This window comes from Cheilinus undulatus, linkage group 23 (genome assembly GCF_018320785.1).
Source record: "Cheilinus undulatus linkage group 23, ASM1832078v1, whole genome shotgun sequence".
Lineage (NCBI taxonomy): Eukaryota > Metazoa > Chordata > Actinopteri > Labriformes > Labridae > Cheilinus > Cheilinus undulatus.
Window position 1 is genome coordinate 22,300,450 of NC_054887.1, and position 22,453 is coordinate 22,322,902.

A 22,453-nucleotide genomic window follows, 5' to 3' on the forward strand; every position below is an offset into this window, starting at 1 on the left:
TTAACATGGTCTCTCCTGTCTCTCTCCTCATAAGTATACACAGACGGTGCCGCGATGCCACATGAAGGCTGTACGCTGCAGGGAGGATAAACAGGGCTGAATCAAGTGCTCAGAATAGCTACGGTGCATAAAGGAACCACTGACCCATATCTGTGATGACCCACATTTAACTGGACACAAACACAGAGTGGGAAACGGATCCCCCTGAGTCACCTTGGTGGACATATCTAGAAAGCTAAGATTAATATAGAACAAGCGGTGACTTAAAGTTTATTAGGTTACTGGCTAAAGCTCAGTTTGATTCCATTTGTGACATATTGATTTAGTTTCAGCCTGATAACTGGAACACTAGCTATCCCATGCATCTGTAAACATTAGCTGCAAGGCTCAAATTAAATAAATAGACTCCAATCCACATTAGATATGGCTCAAATATCAGGCTCTGAGACTCTAAATCCACATTTTTAACTTTGAACAGTTATTTTTTGTAATGCCATCCTCATAAGTTACATTGCAAATCCAATACAAACAAAAAATGATGAATTGTAATGATCCAAAGCAATAAAAACAGAAATTAATACAAATATGAATTTTCAATTCACTTGACAGATGTAAAGAACAGCTTATTGCGCAGCTTAATTGTTTTGTTTTGCAGCACATACAATCATATCTAAATTCACAGTCTTTAACTTCTGCTTTATAAAGCAGTAAAAGAGCTCATGAAAAACCCTAACTGACATATTTTTAGTCAGAGAAAAGCAGCGCTTATTTTCACCCTGCCACACATCCCACTTTTGATCCCACCGGCAGCTCAATGATGATGCTGACATTGTGTCAAGTAATGTGAATGTGCACAAGTGCATGTCGCCTTCAGGGAATAAACAGCACATGTCTGAATGTGTGACTTTAGGTTGCTTATCTGTGCCAGTAAGTAAAGGGGTGCTCTTGAACTTATCTTCTAGACGCACGAGAGGGAGTGCACTGAGAATTTTTTGTTTTTGAACACCATGAGGTAACTTTAATGATTAGATCTTGCAGGAAATAATGACAAAATTAGCTATTAGCATAAAATATAAATATAAATAGACACACGTATGTGACAGAACTTGGTAAATTAGGTCCTGAAATATAATAAGGAGATACAGGCTGATTTTGTAGAAGCTGTTGCTAAGGCCTATTACATGCTGCCTCTCTTTCTGAGAGGACTGATCATGTGAATAAAACGTGGTCTCTCTTTGCCTTTCATTACACTTAATCCACTTTAGATGATTGTCATGTGACCAAAATTCAGAAAGTGCCGCTAATATTTAGCACAATGTTTCTCTATGTTAACAAAACTTAAGATTTGATCTTTCAGAAGGCACTCAATGTATCTGTAGAGGCATATGCTAAAATACAGTACATGCAAAAATCAAATGAGTAGGCATTCTGTATGAAATAAAGGGCTGAGGGTTAGGGTTAAAATAACTGTGAATCTTTTTGACTCATTGCAAATTCAATATGAATTTCATTGAAGGGAATGATGATTTGTTTCATCATTCTCATTTTTTGTCTCATTTTTTAATAGAGAAACATATCCAAAACATGGAGAGTAGGGTTTTTTATTGCAAACTATTCTAGAAAAATTGACACGTGAATGTTTGCATGAAGTGTAGAGCACAACATCCCCGTCTCAAAAAATGTATTAAACTGGTATATTGAAACACATTTCAGGTCAAAAAAAATATTGCACCCTCAGTGACTTGAAAATTGCATCCTGCAAATTGTGTCAAAATACATGAATACATGGTATCATCGTCATCATGGCAATTTTTAAGTAGTTTTCGTCCCCTGAACTAGAAACACTCTCAGTTTTCACTTTAGAAATCTGATCGCTCTACTGTGGCTCTGTTAGCTTCGTACACTCCATTGATAACGTAGCTTCGTTCACAAATGTTCACAAAGCTCATGATGTACTAATCAAGCTATGAAGCTAACTTTAGCTCCATAAGCTATGTAGCTATGCTATCTACATAACTTACATATTGTACCTTTAGCTAGATTTTATAAAGCGTATGTTTCTAAAGCTAACTTAGCTACATTTTCTCAGGTAGTAATGTTAGCTATGTATCTAGCAAAGCAATTTACTGTTTTTTCCACCCCAAGTGGCTTCATTTCGGCTGTTGGGAACTGTTGGGAAGTAGGAATGTGTTTTATTAAGTCTTAATCTGAAAAAGTAGGCTACTACTTAATTACTTAGGCCAATGTGTAGTGGAGCAAACGCTGCAAAATTTCCCCTTGCAAATGCATTAGAAGAAGGCCTCAAAAAAGCATCAAACAACCTCTATTAAATGTTGTATTAAGTAGCCTCACCACCCCTGTTGAAGCCTCAGTGATAAACACTGAGAATATAGGGGTTCATCTTAACAACTAAATCCAACTAGTACCAAATACAGTCATTGGCAGCTGGAATGTACTGGCAGCTTTTATAAGTCTGTCTGCCAGTATTTCTGAGGTAAAACTTGCCCCACAAACGGTCCTAAATTTTGCCATCAGCACATGCAGAGGGTTAAACCCGCCTCTGTGATGATGAGAGGGGATGTGACGCTGCTTGCTGGTACATAACACCAGCACTCGCTGTCTGCTGCGACAGGCAATCACTTCTGATTTCGCTTTGCTACCGACCTGTACTTTTTTCATCTTGGAGCCGAGAGCCAGTGTTTTCTTCCAGTTTCTTTTCGAGGTACAAGTACTGTGTTTAGTCTATCGTCGCTTTCTTTTAGCCCGACGTCTGTACGCTCACAGCTGGAAAGTTGCTTCCCTTTGGCCAACGTGGGCATCAGCTCCATAAGGTAGCTAGCTAACGTTACTCGATAGACAGAAAGAGATTGGAGTTTAGGGCAACCGAGAAGCTGCAGTTTTACTTCTAACACGTTTTTTTTTAATGAGATATAATTGTTTGAAAGTGTGGTGATTATTTTACAGTGGTGGAACTAAAAATAACCAAGACGTTAATGCTAAATGCTAACATGCTCCCACATGGAAGTGCAGGGTTTACGTTAGTCAGGACACGCTGCTCGTTTCATTTGCAAAAAGTTCTACTGCATGCACATAATTGGCTAATTGACATAAATACAACAGTTTGAATGTCTTTTATGTGGAGCGGATGTAGATTGCCTGTCCATGTGTGTATATTTGATGTAACAAAGTTGTATCTTAACTTGACATCAGCGAGCTATGAGGCATAATGGAATCACAGAGCTGTAACGTTAGTTTAAAGAAAAATACTTGAGGATTACAGCGATGATAACGAGGTTGCTGTGAACCGTGTTAAGCTAGTGATGAAAACATAGGTTGCGTGTCAAACAATGACACGTACACATGAGGTCCTCTTAGGTACCATGCTCGTTAACTTGGCGGCGAAGTATCATAACTGGAATTTAATCTGAAAAATAACAGCTATATTAAAGTCGGCCGTTGTAACGTGCTCTAATTTGTTACGCTAACGGTTAGCTAACCGTTATTTACAGGTATAATTACACAACGCAAATGTAACGTAAAAGATAAAAACTGCGAGTCACTGTGGTGATAATGCAACCTAAAATTTATGTTAAGTACGTAACACGTAGTCAATATGTACCGTCATGCAACCTGAACGGCGTGTAAATAAAATAACATTGCATCACTTCGGTTCCTTAGAAATGTCAGAGGCGTTATCAAGCAGCCTGCACTCACATGCTGTTGGCAAGACGCCCGACATGCGCAGCAAAACTCCTTTTATACTTTCACCAAAATAATGTTGCCATTGTTTTAAGAAGAGTCTGTTTTAAAGTCGAAAACCCGTGAGGGTTGTATTCTTGGTGCAATGAATCACTCTTCAATTCGGCATCGAAGTTAAAAGCTCTGAACATGACTAATTGCAGGCTAAAAAACGTAAAATATTACTATTGAATTGTATTTTATTTACCCTCTAGACGTCTATATGACTTCCCGTTCGCATTCAATCACAGTCGGTGAAAATTAGAGATATGGGCCAAGACTAAAATAAAATTCTTGGTGCTGCTTGGTGAGCAAGAGAGAAATACAGTAAATCAGGTGGGCTTGTGAGGGGAGAGATGTGTGACGCCAACATGGATACTCGCACGGATTATGTTTCACGGATTTACAGCAGTAAGGATGCATCGTTGCAGCTCGACTGCACAAACAAGGACAGGTCTGATCTGAAACAACAATTTGTGGACTATGTACGCACAGAGATGGCAGCTAATGTTTGTTAGCGACTGATAATAAAAATGTAGGTCACGAGGCCAGGTACTAGCTAGACGATGGTGCTCGAGCCGAGACGGTGAGGCATATGAGGACATACCGTGCTCATCATTGCATATCGTTTCAATTAACACGTTTTTAAGCGTTACATTAATAGAGAGTTTTTAAAATCGAAAGTGAGCATAGCCCCAGTTTAGCGGCAGCGGTTCAGTTATATGTTAGTGGGTCACCCGGCCATATTTTGCATCACTGGCGGTCGTTTGAGGACTGCGGGGAACATTTCGGTCCCCTCTTTCCGCTCAATATCCGCGTTGGAAATATTGAATGCGTTATTTTTACAAGCGGAGAGACTGCAATCAGTTTCCCTAATGCTAAATAAATATTTATTGTGTGACGTAAACACCTGTGTTTATTTCAGTGTGACTGATTCACCTGTGATTTTTCAGCACAACCCACAGAAATAGCCCCTTTCACAATTTATTCACAGCAAATTTAATTATGCTTATGATAATGGGTTGTTTTCATGAGAGGAAGCGGTGCGGATTGCACCGGCTACGCATGCGCAGTGACTGGCGTCTGGCTGGAAACTGTTGATGTTGCTATGGTTATCTTTTCCTGTAAAAAGGTCACATAAGCTCCCTCTGTAGAGAGGATGTTGTGTGTTATAGTAGAACATTCTTTCCCTGTCTTTAGTTCTGTATCATATTTGTGTATAAATTATTGAATTTTCCCCTTTTTTGTTGTTTGGCAGCATGGCGGATTACTTGATCAGTGGTGGAACAGGTTACGTACCTGATGATGGACTCTCGGCTCAGCAGCTCTTCTCTATTGGGGACGGCCTAACATACAAGTAAGTTCTCCCCTGCATCACAAACTTTCAGTGATTTACCCGAAAATCTAAGTATAAGTAATGAAATTCGTAAAAGTAAGGCACCTGGTTTTCAAGCCTCATATGTGCGCAATAGTGGGTAAAATTTGCGCAGCAGTGCATTGTAATGGCCAACACATTTTGAACCAGCAGATCTGACCAACAGTGCGTTGTCTCCGATGGTCATACGGCTGAAGAGCTTTGCTCTAAAGGAGATGGGTTGACTTACAAGTGAGTAAAACAGTCGTCTTTAAACCGCTTTGACACTGTCCTGTTAAAAATCCTTTGTCTCTCCGAATAGGAAATTCATAAGGGGGAAGCAAATGACTCTCCTTCCAAATAAGCTTTACTCTGACTGAGACAATCCATGCTGAGATCTCAATCTAATGTCATGAAAGTGCATGGATGGACAAGATTCACGAAAGGCTTGCTCAACTTGATCTTGGTCATGGGGATCAAATTTGCTTCCTGTGCTACATAACAGCTGTATTAGCTTCATCTAACCATCAAAGCACACAACCTGTCCTGTGAATGCAGCATGCATGACAGAACAGCTTGTGCCCTTACTTACAAATTCTTTTATATAGTACTAATCAAGCACTAATTTTCACCTCTTACTTAACCTCAATCTGCTTTGCTTTGAATTCTAAAGACAATTCTAGGACTTTTAACTTGACATTAATTCCATCCTGTATGTTTTTCTTTTCTGATCCACTTCATAATCCTTTTATTTTCCATCATTTAGGAATTTAAGCATTGTGCAACTCAATTGTAGAGGTTGTTGGACACTGAGAAGCACAGCATTTCCTCTTCTGAACTCTTATCAGTTTGACCTTTGAAAATATTTGCACAATTTCCAACAACCACTACATTCAATGCTTAAGATGCCTCACTGCATAATTATCTGCACAACAAATCAAATATCCAGTTTAAGTTATTTGCTGAAAATTCACTGATTCTTTGCTCTAACCACACTGCTCTTGCTTACAGAAGCTAATTGAATGAAAAAGGCAACGGTGTTTGAGTGTGTCCACATGTGATTGAATAACCTTTTGCACAATGTAATGAAGTGCATCACGGTCAAAGGACAGTTTGTGTGCATGATGCCCTAAATTGACATCATGTGGATATCAGGAGGAATTGGGGTGAATGGGTTTGGTCTGAGGACAAAAAGAGTCCAAATCAGTTTCTTTCAGTCATCCATCTTCTGTCTCAACCCCTCACTACCCAAGTGTAATCAATATGATAAGGTTTCACCTCAATTGGTAAATTTCTTTGGACATAGTTGGGAGATTGGTTTTTATCACTTCCCATAGATATTTATTTATACGAAAATAAAGTCTCTCATGATTTAAAAAAAACCTAATTGCATTAATTGGTTTTAAGAGAAACCAAACTGAAAAAAGTAGTTGGATAGCCCTAGCCTGTGATGATTCTGGGCTAAAATTACAAGTGTTTCCCAATTGATAAGTCTCAGTGAAAAATATTGTTTGATTAGACTTTCAACTGCAGGACTTGTACAAAGAAAACAGCTTAACTTGGAACAATTTTTTTCCATGCTCTCGGCTAATTGGGACTTAAGCATCTAAAAAAGTTTTGGTTTACTTTAATGTATGACTTTTTAAATTAAAAAAAGATTATTTTTCTTGAAAATCAACAGATGACATTTGTGTTTTGATTTTTCTAGAGTGGCCCTAATATGCCATCATAATAAAGGATAGTTTAATCATAAATCTTTTGGCAAGAAGCAACAAAGTAAGTAGGCTTGTTATGTTGGGAATTATACACACTTGTATGTTATAGATGGAGACTTACTGTCAAAATGCCTGGTGCTTATTGAAATACCTTTTTTAGTACTTTGGGTTCTAAAAAGATAGAAATCTCCATCTGAATAATAATGTAATAATAATAAACTTTATACAAATAAAGTTTAGAATTATTATATTAGTATTAATCTTTTAATGATGAATCATCAAAAAGTACAAAAGATTTCAGTCATATTTAACCCGACGTGGCCATAAGCCGAAGAGGGAGCCACACTGGTGCAGTCAAATTCAAAATACTGACATTATTTAATGTGTTTTGTTGTTTAATCAAACCAGAGGATACAGCACTTCCCGTAAATAACTATTTGCAAGTTTTGATATTTTTTTGGGTTCTTAGGACTTGAATTCTTTTTGCTGTGGTATCAAAATGTTTTCAGTATCTCTTAACACAGATTGCAAAATATGTCCCCAAATAAACCTGGCAATCAAATTTAATTGTTCCATATTTGCAAGTTTTCACCCATCAGGTTTTAACAGTGTAAAGCCTTGGAGGCAAATTACTTGGCAAATGTATGACTATGCCTTCTGAATCATAATTAAAGGCGGTTACCTCAGACAAAAGGCATATGAGCACATACTTTTAATTAAAGCTGCACTTATGAACACATTTTTGCTGCCAACTCTACTTTAAATAGGGACTGAATGTTGAAAGTGGTGTGACTCAGGCATACAGATGTTTGCCATTGACTTACTTTGTTAAACTTAAAAAAAAATACATGCAAAACTATTGTTCTCACACCCTTAGAAGCTGTGCTGGTATCTGGACTAGAGGAGGACCAGTTGTAGCGCTGAAACCCTCCCGCTCGGCATTGTGTATTTGTCTACATTTTACATTCAAATTCAAACCATAATAGTGCCAGTGTTTTCTTAACAATGAGAGTGAACACTGACCCTGAGTCAGTAGATTCAGCCCTGAGGTTTGCGGCTGATGCTGATTGCTAGCAGATGTCTGCTGGGCTTTCTGATGGTGTTTTATGTTGATGGGTGTTTGGGCTCTGAAGTGAAGGGAAAACAAACCTGACTCCTCCCTCTTACCCATGTCTCATATAGTTAAACTATTTCAGTCCTCTTCACAACCACAAGGCAGCCAATGTTTAGAGAAGAGAGAATGCAAAACGGGTAGATTTTAAGCATTACAGGTGGATAGAATGGAGAATGCGAAGGTTTGGTTACTGAAATGTTTCTGTACATCCAAACAACATTCAAAGCCCGACTTGTTTCTCCACATTTCTTTCACTCTCCTCCCCTGCCTGTTTTTTTCCTCTCACCCATCTGCAAAAAACCACAAAATACATACAGACTGTGGTTTGAAAACAAGCCCACCATACCGGCGTCTAACTCTTGCTCCTCTGCACATGTTGTTCAATGTGGAGGAACGCTAAAAGGTCAACTGTAGCTTTTTTTTTTTTTTTTTTTTTTTTAACCAAATCCAGGACGCACCCAGCTACATTCACGGTCTTCATCAAGCTACTTTGAAACCAGTTAGGTTATACTGAACAATATGCGGAGGCTCTAAACTTAAGCGTTGTTCTAATTAAACAGAAGGAGTAGAAAGATAATTACCCTGTAGTCACATGTGAGTTGTTAAGATGTCTTTGAAAAATTAAAGTAAGACATTTAGTAAAGTTATATCAAGCTCAGATAAGTATTTACACGCCTATGTATAATGTGGAACCCCAGTTAAATGATTTTTTTAAATGAGATAATTTACATTGAGTAACTTAGCATATACAAACGTATTCATGGTTCTCGTCTTTTCTCTAATATGTTTGCAGAATTTATTATTGATATTTTTTTCTTTTTAGTTTAATCCAGAGGAGCTCTAAAATTCCTGTTTAATGCAGTGTAAGTATGAATCTTTAAAACTTGCAACACTTGCATTAGGCCCTGACTTTTGCATCCTTTTTATGTCTTTCAGTGACTTCCTGATTCTACCTGGCTTCATTGACTTTACATCAGACGAAGTGGTGAGTTTAGCTATGCTTTATCAGATTATCACCCTAAAATCTGATGTATGATGCACACTTGGGATTCCTCATGTTTTTTCTTCCAAAGAGTTGGCTTTGTCCTAAAAACTACTGCAATAAGGAAACACCGATATATTGATTTATTATTGACATCAGTCGATAATAGTTCTGTTAGCTGACACTGGCTATCAGAAAATAATATGGACATGAACTGATGTCAGTAGCAGATGTTCACAGAGCAGAAAATGTCAAAATCTGATATGTTTTAATGGTCAAACAAGAGAGAGAATGTTGGCATTGCAGAAGACTCGCATCAAAAAAAGTAATGTAAGGCCCCATGATATCCGCTTTAACAGAATTGCAGACAGATCACAGAAGTGACCAATAAAATCAGAATCTACCATTAAACATGGAATAACAAGGAAATTGACTTAATTTGGCTGGAATGCTGTTTTTGTGAGAAAGAGGAATGTATATCTGGGGAGAATATTCCAGGGAATCACTAATGTGTGGCGTCACTTCACAAACACTCATCTGCCCCCCTCTCAGACAATACAAGTCTATCAAAGTGGCTGCAGCAAACACTACGTAGCTAAACATGGGGCAGTACACTGCGACATGGTGTCACATAGGGAGAACCCTTCCAGTTGGTTCTCTCCATCGACATCATTTACATTTAATCTTAAAGATTCCTTTATCAATGCTTTATTTTCATGTGCCTTGAAAAACACGTACTCAGGAGAGGCAGTCGGGGCAAAAACGAGAACTGAGAAGTTGAGGAAGTAAACATGGCGGACAGTCACATAAACAGGCTAAAGCAGCTGAAAGTGAGGCTCCATTTCTAAAAAGAAAAAAAGAAATATGACGTGCAATGTCTGTGAAATGGTGATTTCATGCAAGGCATGAATCTTTTTTTCACAAGAACCATTAATTTTGTACAAGATTTAAATGTATTTTTATATGTCCAGAGATCTAGGATCCAGAGAGTAGTTTAATATTCATTTTAAAGGGCCGTGTGACTTTAACTCTGTTTTACTTCACAACCATCACTATAGGTTGAGAGTTTAACCACTATATTATTGCCTAGCGCAGTTATAAACTCCCTCTGGGAGACTCCCAAAACAGACTGTGTCTTACTTATTGGTATGAATTATATTCCAGTTTTTACTGTCAACACAATGCAGAGCTTGTGTTGATTTTGGTACCCCCCTTTGGTCAAGTTGATGCACCTTACATTTTGCTGTGTTTTTCCTGTATATGTGCATGTTTGTTTGTTAGTTTGTTTTTACAAAAGTTCTCATCTTGCCTTCATGTAACGATCAAATGTATCACTCATGGAAAATCTTTGCTGTAAAGAATCTTCTTAAAAAAGTTTACCTGCTGCCTTTGCAGTGTAAGTCAGTCAGTTTGTCCGACATCTACTCCGTGGCATCAGTTTCAGACATTAAAGATAATTTAATAGAAATAGGAAGTCCTCATACTAACAGTTTTGTTTGCTTTTGAAGGTCAAAAAAAGGCATCAGTATTAATTTCAGTCAGTTTCATAACCACTTAAAAACCTCCCACAGGATCTTTAAGGTACTGGAAGTGCAGCTTTAATGCCATAAGGTATTTTGAAGCCTTACTATAATGGATTTTTACAACCTGCTCTACTCTAGACCTCAGCATCGTTTTATAACCGCATCTTTGACAAAAACACTCTTGTTTTGCCTGTTTAAAACCAAGTGAATCACTTCTTTTTTCCCTCTGTTGCCTCGCTATTTTTGCCCAATGTGGTCACCCACTGGCTGCTCCCTCGACCCTTGTGTTTACACTTGTGTCTGCTCAGTTGCTCATCGGCCTCTCAGTGGAGGACAGGAGAGTTATTCTCAGGGCTTTGGATGAAATTCTCTCTTCTGCTCTGTCCATTTCAGGGGGTTTATTTGAATTGATACGTGTAATCTCTCAGTATTGCATTCAGTGTTACCGAGAGCTCTCGTTGCAGTGCGAGATGCTTGTCTGCCTCACTGTGTTGTCATGGGTTGGTCGTCTCCACAGAGTCTAGTCTTGGCCCACTTTTTCACAGGATAGTGAGCCTATTCAAGCCTGAATAACACGAATGCTTCCACTTTTGGCCTCAGCTGCAGCTCTGAATGGAGTGTTTCAACCAACAAGTTTTTTTGGTTTACGTTTAAGCTTTTGTGCTCAATGTAAGGTGTCGAACACAAAGAGGGACAACATGTGCATGAAGCAGTTCTGAGAAATCCTTCAGAGGTGTGATGTTCTTGTTCTTTCCTGACTCTGAGTTGAATTTAGCAGGTGAGTGCAGATGCACTCACTGATGTAAGCTGCTGTCTTGTACCTTCGACTTGACCCTCCTGAGAAAATGTCTGTATTTAATGTCTGCTACAGATAAAGGAGGGAAAGCTCGGACACCACAGGACTCATTTGCAGGTTTCCCATGTGAGAGGAATGTCATTATTTTCCCTCACACAGCTGAAGATAACAAACCTGGCGGTGGCTGTTGTGGGAATCGGTTAGATGTATGAGTAAAATGCGACTGTTGAAGGTTCAGTAGCCCTAGGGCACCCTGAAGGGAGGCGCTAAAGATCTCAGGGGTATGCAAAGCTCTCTGCTCTGGGTTGTCAAAATTGGATTTGTGCATATTAATAGAAATAGGAACACACTTAATGAATAGTGTATTCAAATGTGTGTAGGTATATCTGTAAAAAAATAATGCATGTCATAGAGCAGGGTGCCTGATTCTTATTGGAATGTAGGGATAGGGTGAAGTGCAAGGGGTAATTGGCCCTTAAAACAGAGATCTCCCATAATACTACAAACTGACCTTCCACATTAACGGAAATAAACAATATTCTCAGCATAACATTGGCATCAGCAGATATTAGCTTTAAAAGAAAATTAGCAATCTGCAGGTATGAAAATTCATGCCAGTATTTACATCTGATATATGGGCCATATGTATGAATAAGTTTGTGAGGTTTTAGGCTAAACCAACAGATCTACATCCTGAAGTCCTGGAGTTCATCCTCATTCCTAAAGATGTAAAGTTTGCTCTAAGAACTTAGGTCGTAGGTTTGGGTGACCACCATAAAGCAGTATTTATCTATGTTGGCTAAAATGAATTTGTAAATATCAACATACCAGACATGGGCAATAAGTGAACGTTGTGCATCCCTATCCTGAAAGGTTGTCCCATTTCATAGAGGACGATTTTACCACTACCCCTATTAACTCTGTTCTGAGGGGAAAGTGGGTGCTCGTAAACAAGGGATAGGGGTAAAAGTCAGACAGAGCCAAAGAGTCCCCCCTGTGATGTGGGGGAATTAACACAACTTGAGCATACTTAAACTCTTTTGTGTAAACAGGCACAAATGTACATTTCTTAACAAATTTATTAGACCACCCTAACCAAAGTAAAGTTTATGCCACAGCTGCCCTAAATTAAGAGCATTGGTAATTACCAAAATCATTTTTTATGTTTCTGTAATGGTTAATAAAGCAATATGTAGAAGCTCTTTAACCCAAATGATATTTTTAATGCTAAAATAATTATTATTGTTATCCATGAATTTTCAAATGTACTGATATATAAAAAACTGAAAAAACAGTAAAGCACATTATTATTTCTTAATTAATATGTCAAATTATAGTTATTTACTTGCATTCCTGAACAGAAAAATTAGTTTTAGTGGTTGAATGTTATGCTTGATTAATTTCTACTTCTCAGAGAAGCCCAGTGAGCCGGCTCAAATTTGGGTGAATTCAGTTTGAAATCCTTCATTCCTGTTCAAAATGGTAAAACATGGAGAGCTCACTGAAAATGAACGAGTCCACATTAAAGCACTTCATGATGCTGGATGGTCTTTGAGACAAATATGACAGGTGGTCTAATAAATTTGTTAAGCACTGTATATTTTTTTCTTAGGTAGTCTGGTCAACTATCCAACATTTGGTAGAAAAGCTAGGATTTAATAGTATGATGCAATAGAAAATACAACAAACGTGCTGATTATCTTCAACCTTTTCCCAACCTTTTTGCTCTTTACAGATGTTTTCTCTACTTTTTAAGGCCACTAAACCAAACCCAAATAAGAGAACTGTAAAAAGTAAAGAAATCACACAAAAGGATTAAAAGCACAACCCTTTATTTTACCAGTTTATCAAAAAATCAGACCAGATTGATCCTCTGATTGATGGTGACAGCCAAAACTGGAGCATATTTGTTTAATTAGTGAAAATAAATAAGTGAGACTGATTTAAGTCAGTTCCTATCACCTTTATGTCCTGTTTTAAGTAAAAGGAGCCCTTATAAGATACAGGACATGACCACAGTACCATGTATCCCAGTGTAGACTGCCCCCTGGTGGTTTGTTTTCAAATAACAATTGTATTTTTTTATGTTCACGCTCCTCTTTGCCCTCAGGATCTGACATCAGCACTGACCAGGAAAATCACACTCAAGACCCCACTCATCTCCTCCCCTATGGACACTGTCACAGAGTCCGCCATGGCGATTGCAATGGCGGTAAGAGACCCAACTTATCCAAAAATGCTTCAGTATTAAGTACAAGAACTCAGTGATTTATTCTAAAAAAAAATCATCTTTTGAATTTCATAGCTTATGGGAGGCATTGGCATCATTCATCACAACTGCACACCAGAGTTCCAAGCAAATGAAGTCCGCAAAGTCAAGGTAGGTGGTTCCTCTCCTTCATATGTACAAAACAGCATTTGAAAACCTTGGTGCATGTTTAGAAGTAGCTTTGGTATTAGTGTGTTAGTTGTTTTCTTCTTGTTATTTACCCTGTAAAAGGGCTAAAGTATTAACCCTAAACTGCCTGATTACCCTCCTGTGAATCACACCTTTGACCTGTTCTCTCATCTTGCCCCGTCTAGGTTATGGTAATTGTCATCCATCTGTCTGGGTTTTTTGTTTTGTTTTGTTTCTGTGTGTGTTTTCTTTCTTTTTGTTTTGTGGGCTTATTAATGTTTATTAATTATCGTGTGTCCTGCGTGTGGTTTAACGCTGCGCCTGCTGCTTTGCATCAATTTAAAGAGAGGAAAATATATAATAATTCTTGCTTAATGTTTGCTTTCAGAGGTTCGAGCAGGGTTTTATCACAGACCCCGTCGTCATGAGTCCACGCCACACAGTTGGAGATGTGTTTGAAGCCAAAGTAAGACATGGCTTTTCTGGTATCCCCATCACAGAGACGGGCAAAATGGGCAGCAAGCTGGTGGGCATAGTCACCTCCAGAGATATCGACTTCCTGTCTGAAAAAGACCATGACAGACCCCTAGAGGAGGTGTGTGAGTTTCTTAGAAATTGCATATCCTAGATGGGAAGTTTATTTATTATTTATTAATAATAATATTATATTTATAGTTTATTAAACATTTCAATTTTTTGTTACTCAAAGGCAATGACAAAGAGGGATGAGCTGGTTGTGGCTCCAGCCGGTGTAACGCTGAAAGAAGCCAATGATATTCTCCAGCGCAGCAAAAAAGGTGAATCAAAGTTGGTGTGTCACATCAGCCTTTGTCCCTTTTTTGTACATTTTTAACCTTCCTTTCTCCTTCTTTGTGACCAGGCAAGCTTCCCATTGTAAATAACAATGATGAGCTGGTGGCCATCATCGCCAGGACAGATCTAAAGAAGAACAGGGACTACCCGTTGGCCTCCAAAGACTCACGCAAACAGCTGCTGTGTGGAGCTGCCATTGGAACCAGAGAGGACGACAAATACAGACTGGACCTGCTGGTGCAGGCGGGGGTGGATGTCGTCGTACTGGTGGGTTCCATTTTGATAGATGAGTCATGGTTGTATGTATATTTTATCAATGGTGCCTGTCTGAAAAGTGTCATGAAAGAATTAATTAGATTTCACTAGAATAAAAGAATACTTAATTAATCTTGTGGAAAAGTAAAGCAAAGAATATCTTACAAGACACGACATGGTAAAGCTGTCACATCTAGTGATGCCTGATGCCGTCTCCCCCTTTTGCCTCATAAACCCATAAAAAAATAAAATTCAATTACAGTAACTGAAATTTATCACAAGCAAACATACAGTGCTGTAAAAAAAGTATTTCCCCCCATTGCTTATTTCTTATTTTTTACACACCACTTAAAGTTTCAGATCATGAAACAAATTTTAATGTTAGACAAAGATAACCTGTATAACAAATGCAGTTTTTAAATTATTTCATTTATTAAGGGAAAAAGCCACCCACACCTTCCTGGCCCTATGTAAAAAGATGTTAAAGCATGAGTTAATTGTGATTAACCACAATTTTTGGAAAGCTGAAAGGCTAAGTCACTTTCACTCGCCACACCCAGGCCTGATCACTACCCCACCTGTTGAATCAAGAAATCACTTAAATAGAACCTGTCTGACAAAGGGAAGTAGGCTAAAAGAGCTAGAAAAACAACACATCATGGCGCCATCCAAAGAAATCTAAGAACAGATGAGAATTCGCATCCACATCTATCAGTCTGTAAAGGGTAACAAAGCCGTTTCTAAGGCATTGCGAAAAACTACAGTGGAATCCATTATCCACAAATGGAGAAAACTTGGAACAGTGATGGGCCTTCCAGGGAGTTGCTGTCCTACCAAAATTACTCCAAAAGCACATTGATGATTCATCCAGGAGGTCACAAAAGAACCCACAACAACATGTAGAGACCTGCATGCATCACTGGCCTCAGTTCAGGTCAGTGTTCATGATTCAACATTAAGAAAAAGACTGGGCAAAAATGGCACCAGTTGAAAAGTTCCAGGGCTTAAACCACTGCTGACTAAAAAGGACACAAAGGCTTGTCTCCTGTTCGCTTAAAATCATCTTCACCAAGACTTTTGGGAAAATGTTCTGTGGATTGTCAAGACAAAAGTTGAACTTTGGAAGGTATGCGTCAACATCTTATCAGCAGTCAAACATGGTGGTGGTCGTGTGATGGCTGCTTCAGGGTCTGGATGGCTTGCAGTTTGTGACCTCAAGCTGAAGAGCACTTTGATTATGCAATGATCCGAAACAGACCAGCAAATCCACCTCTGAATGACTTAAAAAAAAAAAAAAAAAAAAAAAAAACACAAAATGGAAAGACTGAATCAAACCTATACAGTATTAGTAATAATAATATTTACATCCATACAAAATTAAATTTTAATCCAAACAATAGCAACAACCAAAAATGAAAAATGACTCAAGTACAAATTAAAATTAAATGTATAGATAACATAATAATTTCACTTGTGCAAAATTTTGAATAAAACCTTGATCAAAAAGTACCACATTTCGTGTATATTGAAATTTAAATTAGCCCTGTACCAAAAATATAGATAAAACTTGAGCACATTTTTTTAGCAAACTTATTCTACTTTGATTCAAAATTCAAAGTAAACCTGTACAAAAAATACAGTTGAACACAAATAAAACTTAACTTTAAACTTTTAAATTTTAAAATAATACCTGTGTAGATTTTTGGAAGGAATGAAAAATTGCACTGAAAATTGACCATGTACAATGTCTGGATAAAACATTTTTACTACAACTTAACATTACAACCATACAAAATAGTAGCACAAACATGGATCAAATGTGGCCTTAACACTATGACTACAATTAATACATGGACTAACATTTTTTTGACATGCGCATGTTTACAGTACAGACCATTTTGCCTGCATATTGAAAAAAATTGATCTATTATCTTTTTTTTAATTGTATCTGCAGGACTCTTCACAAGGGAACTCGGTGTATCAGATCAACATGATTAATTACATTAAACAGAAGCATCCTGATTTGCAAGTGGTAGGAGGAAATGGTGAGTTTGTGTTTGCAGGACGGGACTGCTGTTTCTAAGTTTAAGTGTAAATGACTTGACTTTTTCTTTTATTCACACCCATCTCTAATTTATTATTTAAAAACATTATTCGTACTGTTTTCCACATTCCCTTACCATTTGGATACTCTTCACCCCTCTACAGTGGTCACAGCAGCCCAGGCCAAGAATCTGATCGACGCTGGTGTCGATGCTCTGAGAGTGGGAATGGGCTGCGGCTCTATCTGCATCACACAAGAAGGTACTCATCCCCTTTTTTTTTCTCTTGCAACCTGTTTCCTGAACAGGTTGATTTAAATACTGGGAGGAGAAATCATTAATCAGCCTGAGCTGTACCTGTTCTAAATCTGTCTACGAGCTACACTGAGACGATAAAAGGGTATCGGTTACGAATGGTAACAGATACCCTGAGACCACTCCTAGTTGTCATGGTGATCCGACCAGGGCCCTGTTCTGTGTTGCCATGGTAACAAGCATCTCATGCTCTGACTGGGTCATGTACGCCAACAAGAGCATGAGGGAGAATGTGCAGGATAAAAAAAAACATGGAGCTAAAAATAATTCTTCTACTTTTTTTAATCATATTTGCTTTTAATTACCTTTATTTGTGTTTGTTTGTCCCCTACTTGATTTGTTTCCATGGTAGTAATATCTGATGTGTTTTCTATCTTTGTAGTCATGGCGTGCGGGCGGCCCCAGGGGACCTCAGTATACAAGGTAGCAGAGTATGCAAGGCGTTTTGGCGTCCCTGTCATCGCTGATGGTGGCATTCAGACTGTTGGTCATGTGGTGAAGGCTCTGTCTCTTGGAGCATCAACTGGTGAGATTTTAGAGATCAAAACACACAAAAACAAGCTCATCTAGCCATCATATTTTATACTTTTTTTTTTTTTTTTTTTAATCTTTGGAGAATCTGGTCAATGAAACTTACTCTGTTATGTTGCCTTTTTCTCACAATAATGTATCTTTATTTTTTCTATTCTAGTTATGATGGGCTCTTTGCTAGCTGCAACAACTGAAGCACCAGGAGAGTACTTCTTCTCAGACGGTGTGCGGCTGAAGAAATACCGTGGTATGGGCTCCCTGGACGCCATGGAGAAGAGCACCAGCAGCCAGAAACGCTACTTTAGGTATTTGGAGTAGTTATAAGCCAAGATCCTAGTGTTGTATGTCAAAAGTGTGTTTTGGATCAGAGTAAAATTAATTGATGCTTTTCCACAGTGAGGGTGACAAGGTAAAAGTAGCCCAGGGTGTGTCTGGTTCAGTCCAGGATAAAGGCTCCATCCACAAGTTTGTACCATACCTGATCGCTGGCATCCAGCATGGCTGCCAAGACATTGGGGCAAAGAGTCTCTCTGTCCTCCGGTAAGTGCCTGTTTGAAATAATAGGGAGTAACAGAAAAATAATCTTCAATGTGCATTGAATTTTCTAATCTTTCTGTTGTCCTTTAGTTCCATGATGTACTCGGGAGAGCTTAAGTTTGAAAAGCGCACCATGTCTGCACAGGTGGAGGGAGGAGTTCACGGTCTCCATTCGTAAGTACTACTAAAGTATCATTAAACCACTTGTTTTAATACATTTGGATACTTGAAGGACACCAGAGCAATGAAAGCCAGAGTTACTCAGAACAAAAATCGAATGTATAGTTTTCTAATTTAATATTCCCTATAGGGAAAATTTGTTTTAGAAGTGTATTACCTTCAGCTCTGAATGTCTGTAACTCAAAAATGTAGGTGCTGTTTTTACTATTTGTCATTCCCTGTAGAAAAAACAGCAAACCTCCACTTTAAAGGGAAGTTTGACTAAACTGTAAGGTCAGAAACAGCTTGTTTGTACTTCCTGAAAGGGCAGGTGATGTAATTCACCAAAACGTGAAGCAGAATAGGGAACTTAGATTTGTTGTTGGCTCCCACTGATATTTTTCATCATCAGCTTGTGTGACTTTGACATTTGCAAACCCCACAATAGCAAATAAAATTTGCTGATAGTGGCAAGGAAGTTTAGGAAGAAGCCTTTTCGAGCAGAAATATTAGCTTTTGTTCTTTATGATAAAGCTAGCAATGAGGATCACCTGAATGCAGTGAATGTGTCTCAAGTGGTTGCAGTATAAAGGCACATGCGTCTGGAAGGTCCAGTCTCTGGTTAATCAGTATTCTTGGCTACCATTACACGATGAAAACAAAGGACACTCCAAGTAACTCAGAGAAAAGGTTATTGAGAAGTATAAGTCAGGGGATGAATACAAGATAATTTCCAAGGCACTGGTCATCCCCCAGAGTTCAGTTAAATCCATCATCAAGGAATAGGGCACATGTGTAAATCTGCCTAGATCAGGCCGTCCTCGCAAACTGATCGTATGAAAGTAGACTAGTGAGAGAGGCCACCAAGACACCTTTGACTACTCTGAAGCAGTTACAAGCTTCAGCAGCTGAGATGGGAGAGACTGCATACAACAACTGTTGACCAGGTTCTTTACCAGTCAAAGCTTTATGGGAGAGTGGCAAAAAGAAAGCCACCGTTGAAGAATACTCATTAAATCTCCACTAGAGTTGGGGTGATGAGACCAAAATGGTGCTTTTTGGCCACCAGAAAAGACACTTTGTTTTGCAGACACAAAACACTGCACATTACCACAAACACACCATCCTAACGGTGAGGCACAATGGTGCCAACATCATGCTGTGGGGATGATTCTTGGCAGCTGAACCTGGAAGGATTGTAAAGGTAGAGGGTAAAATGAATGCAGCAAAGTACAGGAAAATCCTGGACAACAATCTTATTCAGTCTGCAAGAGAACTACAGAGAAAATTTTTTCCAGTAAGACAACGACCAAAAGCATACCCCTTGTTTAAAGAAAACAAGGGGAATGTTCTGGAGTGGCCAAGTCAAAGCCCAGACCTCAATCCAGTAGAGGATTTTGGCTGGACTTGAAAAGGGCTGTTCATGCCCAATCCCTGAGGAAACTGACAGAGCTGGAGCAGTTTTACAAAGAAGGATGGAGTAAAATTGAAGTTTCCAAATTTGTTTTCACTTTGACATTAAAATGTTTTTTGTTTTTTTTGTCATTTTATTGTCAAAAAAACAAAAAGTATTATATTGACCATGATTGATTTATAAAATCAATAAAAGGGTAAAACATCCAAGGGGGTGAAAACATTTTTATAGTCACTGTAGCTTTGTGGATAGGTATAATTTCCTGAGAAATAGGGAGTTCTCACACATTTGTTGCAGTACAATACTACTTTTCTTTGTCCTAGCAAACACTTATTTCTGTCCGATTTTTCTCTCTACCTCCACAGTTACGAGAAGCGGCTTTACTGAACAGTGGGGACAAAGTGCACGCCGTCGGTGCATGTGACACCCAATCTAACAGTGACCAAATGTTCAATTGCCACTAAAAAAATCGCAGCACCCACTACACCCTCTCTGCCCTCCCCTGCATCATACCCACTGTTACTCTCTCTCTCTGATCCAAGCCAGCTGCTTTGGGGAGGAAAGAGGCACCGTAGTGAAGTGACATCTTCAAACTGATACCCAACTCTCTGAACACCAGGGACTTTGCACTCAAGAAACGGCGCATCAGGGTTTCAGAATGACAAAAAAAAAAAACCTGTATCTTGAGTATGCAGCTGATCCCAATTTTTTGCGTATGTATGTTGATAGTAGTGAGAATGTGGTGCATGAATGTGTGTTGAATGGACGAGTGTGAGACTACGTAAAAAATGTGTTTTTGGACAAAGTGAAGGTGCACTGGGTGTATCTGTCTTGTTTAAAGTAAAGGATCGGAAATAGCCATGGTGCAAAACAGATTGACATATTTTTGGCGTTTTTTTTGCAGATCCAAGCTTTTAAATGTCCCCTGTTTGACTCCAGTGTCCTAAATCTTGAACACACAGTGTGCAGAATACAAACAATTGTGTGTGCAGTGTGTCGGTGCATCACGGCAATCTTACCTTTCTTCACTAAAATTCACCACTAAATGAACAGTAGCTTTTTGCTTATTGTTTACTTCATGAATTACAGATCCTGAGGTACGAAATTTTGCTACAAGTCATCTTTATGTCCTCCAGTGTCATCTCCAATTATTAGACAGACCCACAGTATTCTCTGTGGACTTTCATTTTCCCCTAAAGACATCTTGAGCCAAAAAAGTGTCCCATAGTGCATCGTGTTCATATGTTGAGCATGAAGGGGACCAAAAGATAATCAGGTAAAAGAACGAGTTCTCAAATGCATCAAATCAATAAAGGAAAGTTAATGAGGACAATTTCTCTGCCCAAAATTTGAATACTTTTAGATAAGACAACCTTTATATTAAACCTGTATAGTCTTGGGGCGGGCTTCAAATTGAGCATGAAGTGTTTTTGATATGCATGTTTGTTTTTCACTAAGCCAATCATGGCTGTATTTATATTCTGCTTCAGTGTAACTGCATACATACTGCCAAGTGTATTTACACTTCCTCTGACACTCTTCTTTTGTAATTTCCAAACCAAATTTTGTGCAACCAGCCGCTTTTTACCTTCACACTTGTTCATTCCTGCGTCCTAAGTGTGGCTTAGGTTCTCTTTTATTTCTTTTTACCGGAGATATGCCTTGAAACGGGGATGGATAAAGGCAGTGAAAATGCAAAATGCTTAAAACACCTTGTCGCCTCCTTTTCTTACTTTTAAACAGCTAGCTTTATTGTTCTGCTTATGTAGGTTTTTCTAACATTTTCATAATGGATGTCCTCTTTTGCTAGATTTTTTTTTATATATATATATATATAAAATGTCCCTGATTGTAAGAATTGAGTTGCTTTCTATAGTGCTAATGCTAGTATGTTGCCCTGCACATGGTTCACTTGACTAACAAAAACCTTGCAGTTGGATGAAACTGTAAGAGGATGTTTATGGAAAATATATGGAAAAATATGCCCATATTCAGTTAATAAAGACTGCTGCTTGTTTTAAGATTTCCATCAAAAAAGATAATTCAGGTTCAAATGTCTTATTTGCAACACACTGAGTCTTCTTAGCCCATCTTAAAAGCTTATACATAGTGTTAAATGGGAGATTAGGTTTACAGTTTTTTTTATAGTGCTGCACTTTTGTTTTTTAAATTTCTTCAGTATGTAGAGAAGCTGCTACAGTTGCCTGGATATAGTGGTAGCTTTTGCAACCGACAACCCAAACCTTAAAAGAAGGCTTTTCAGATGGATGGAAAAGACTCGGTATTCACTTCATTCTGGAGTTATGATTGCTTTAACACATGTTTACAATAAAACACTCAAGAGAAAATGTTGCTTTTGCTGTTCAGTATGGTAAAGAAAAATAAATATGTCAAACTGTGAATAGAGTGTTGTCTTATTGAATTATCCATCCATCTCCTCCAGTGTAAATGGGGTTTGGGTCACATTGGCAAGTAAGCCAACCCAGAAGTTCATCTCCCCAGCGACTTTTCCAGTACCTCAGGGATTCCAAAGCGCTCCCTGGTCAGATGGGATGTATAATCCCTCCTGTGAGCTCTGGGTCTACATTGGTGTTTCCGCCCAGTTGAACCTGCCTAGGAGACCTCCACTGGAAGGCGACCGGGAGGCATCCTCAACTGGCTTCTTTTGATGTGAAGGAGCGGTAGCTCTGCTTCGAGGTCCCTCCAAATGTCTGAGCTCCTCACCCTTTCTCTAAATAGCTGAGCCCAGACATCCTCCTGAGGAATC

General features: G+C 38.6%; 1 protein-coding gene across 8 annotated transcripts; it reads left to right on the top strand.

Moving 5' to 3' along the window:
* Positions 1-2,566: 2,566 nt before the first annotated feature.
* impdh1b (IMP (inosine 5'-monophosphate) dehydrogenase 1b) lies at positions 2,567-22,034 on the top strand. 8 transcript variants are annotated; one of them, XM_041780519.1, is made up of 17 exons: positions 2,567-2,722; positions 4,997-5,095; positions 5,264-5,344; positions 8,858-8,906; positions 13,333-13,434; positions 13,528-13,602; positions 13,806-13,811; positions 14,009-14,215; positions 14,330-14,417; positions 14,501-14,700; positions 16,643-16,733; positions 16,897-16,992; positions 17,428-17,571; positions 17,737-17,881; positions 17,973-18,116; positions 18,204-18,287; positions 20,052-22,034. In XM_041780519.1, the coding sequence occupies exons 2-17, from the start codon at positions 4,998-5,000 to the stop codon at positions 20,071-20,073; spliced, it is 1,632 nt and encodes a 543-aa protein (XP_041636453.1). In that variant the 5' UTR covers positions 2,567-2,722; position 4,997; the 3' UTR covers positions 20,074-22,034. The 8 variants fall into 8 exon arrangements, with proteins under 8 accessions (XP_041636453.1, XP_041636455.1, XP_041636457.1 ...); XM_041780521.1 differs by having other exon boundaries at positions 5,267-5,344; XM_041780520.1 differs by having other exon boundaries at positions 2,573-2,831.
* Positions 22,035-22,453: the final 419 nt, after the last annotated feature.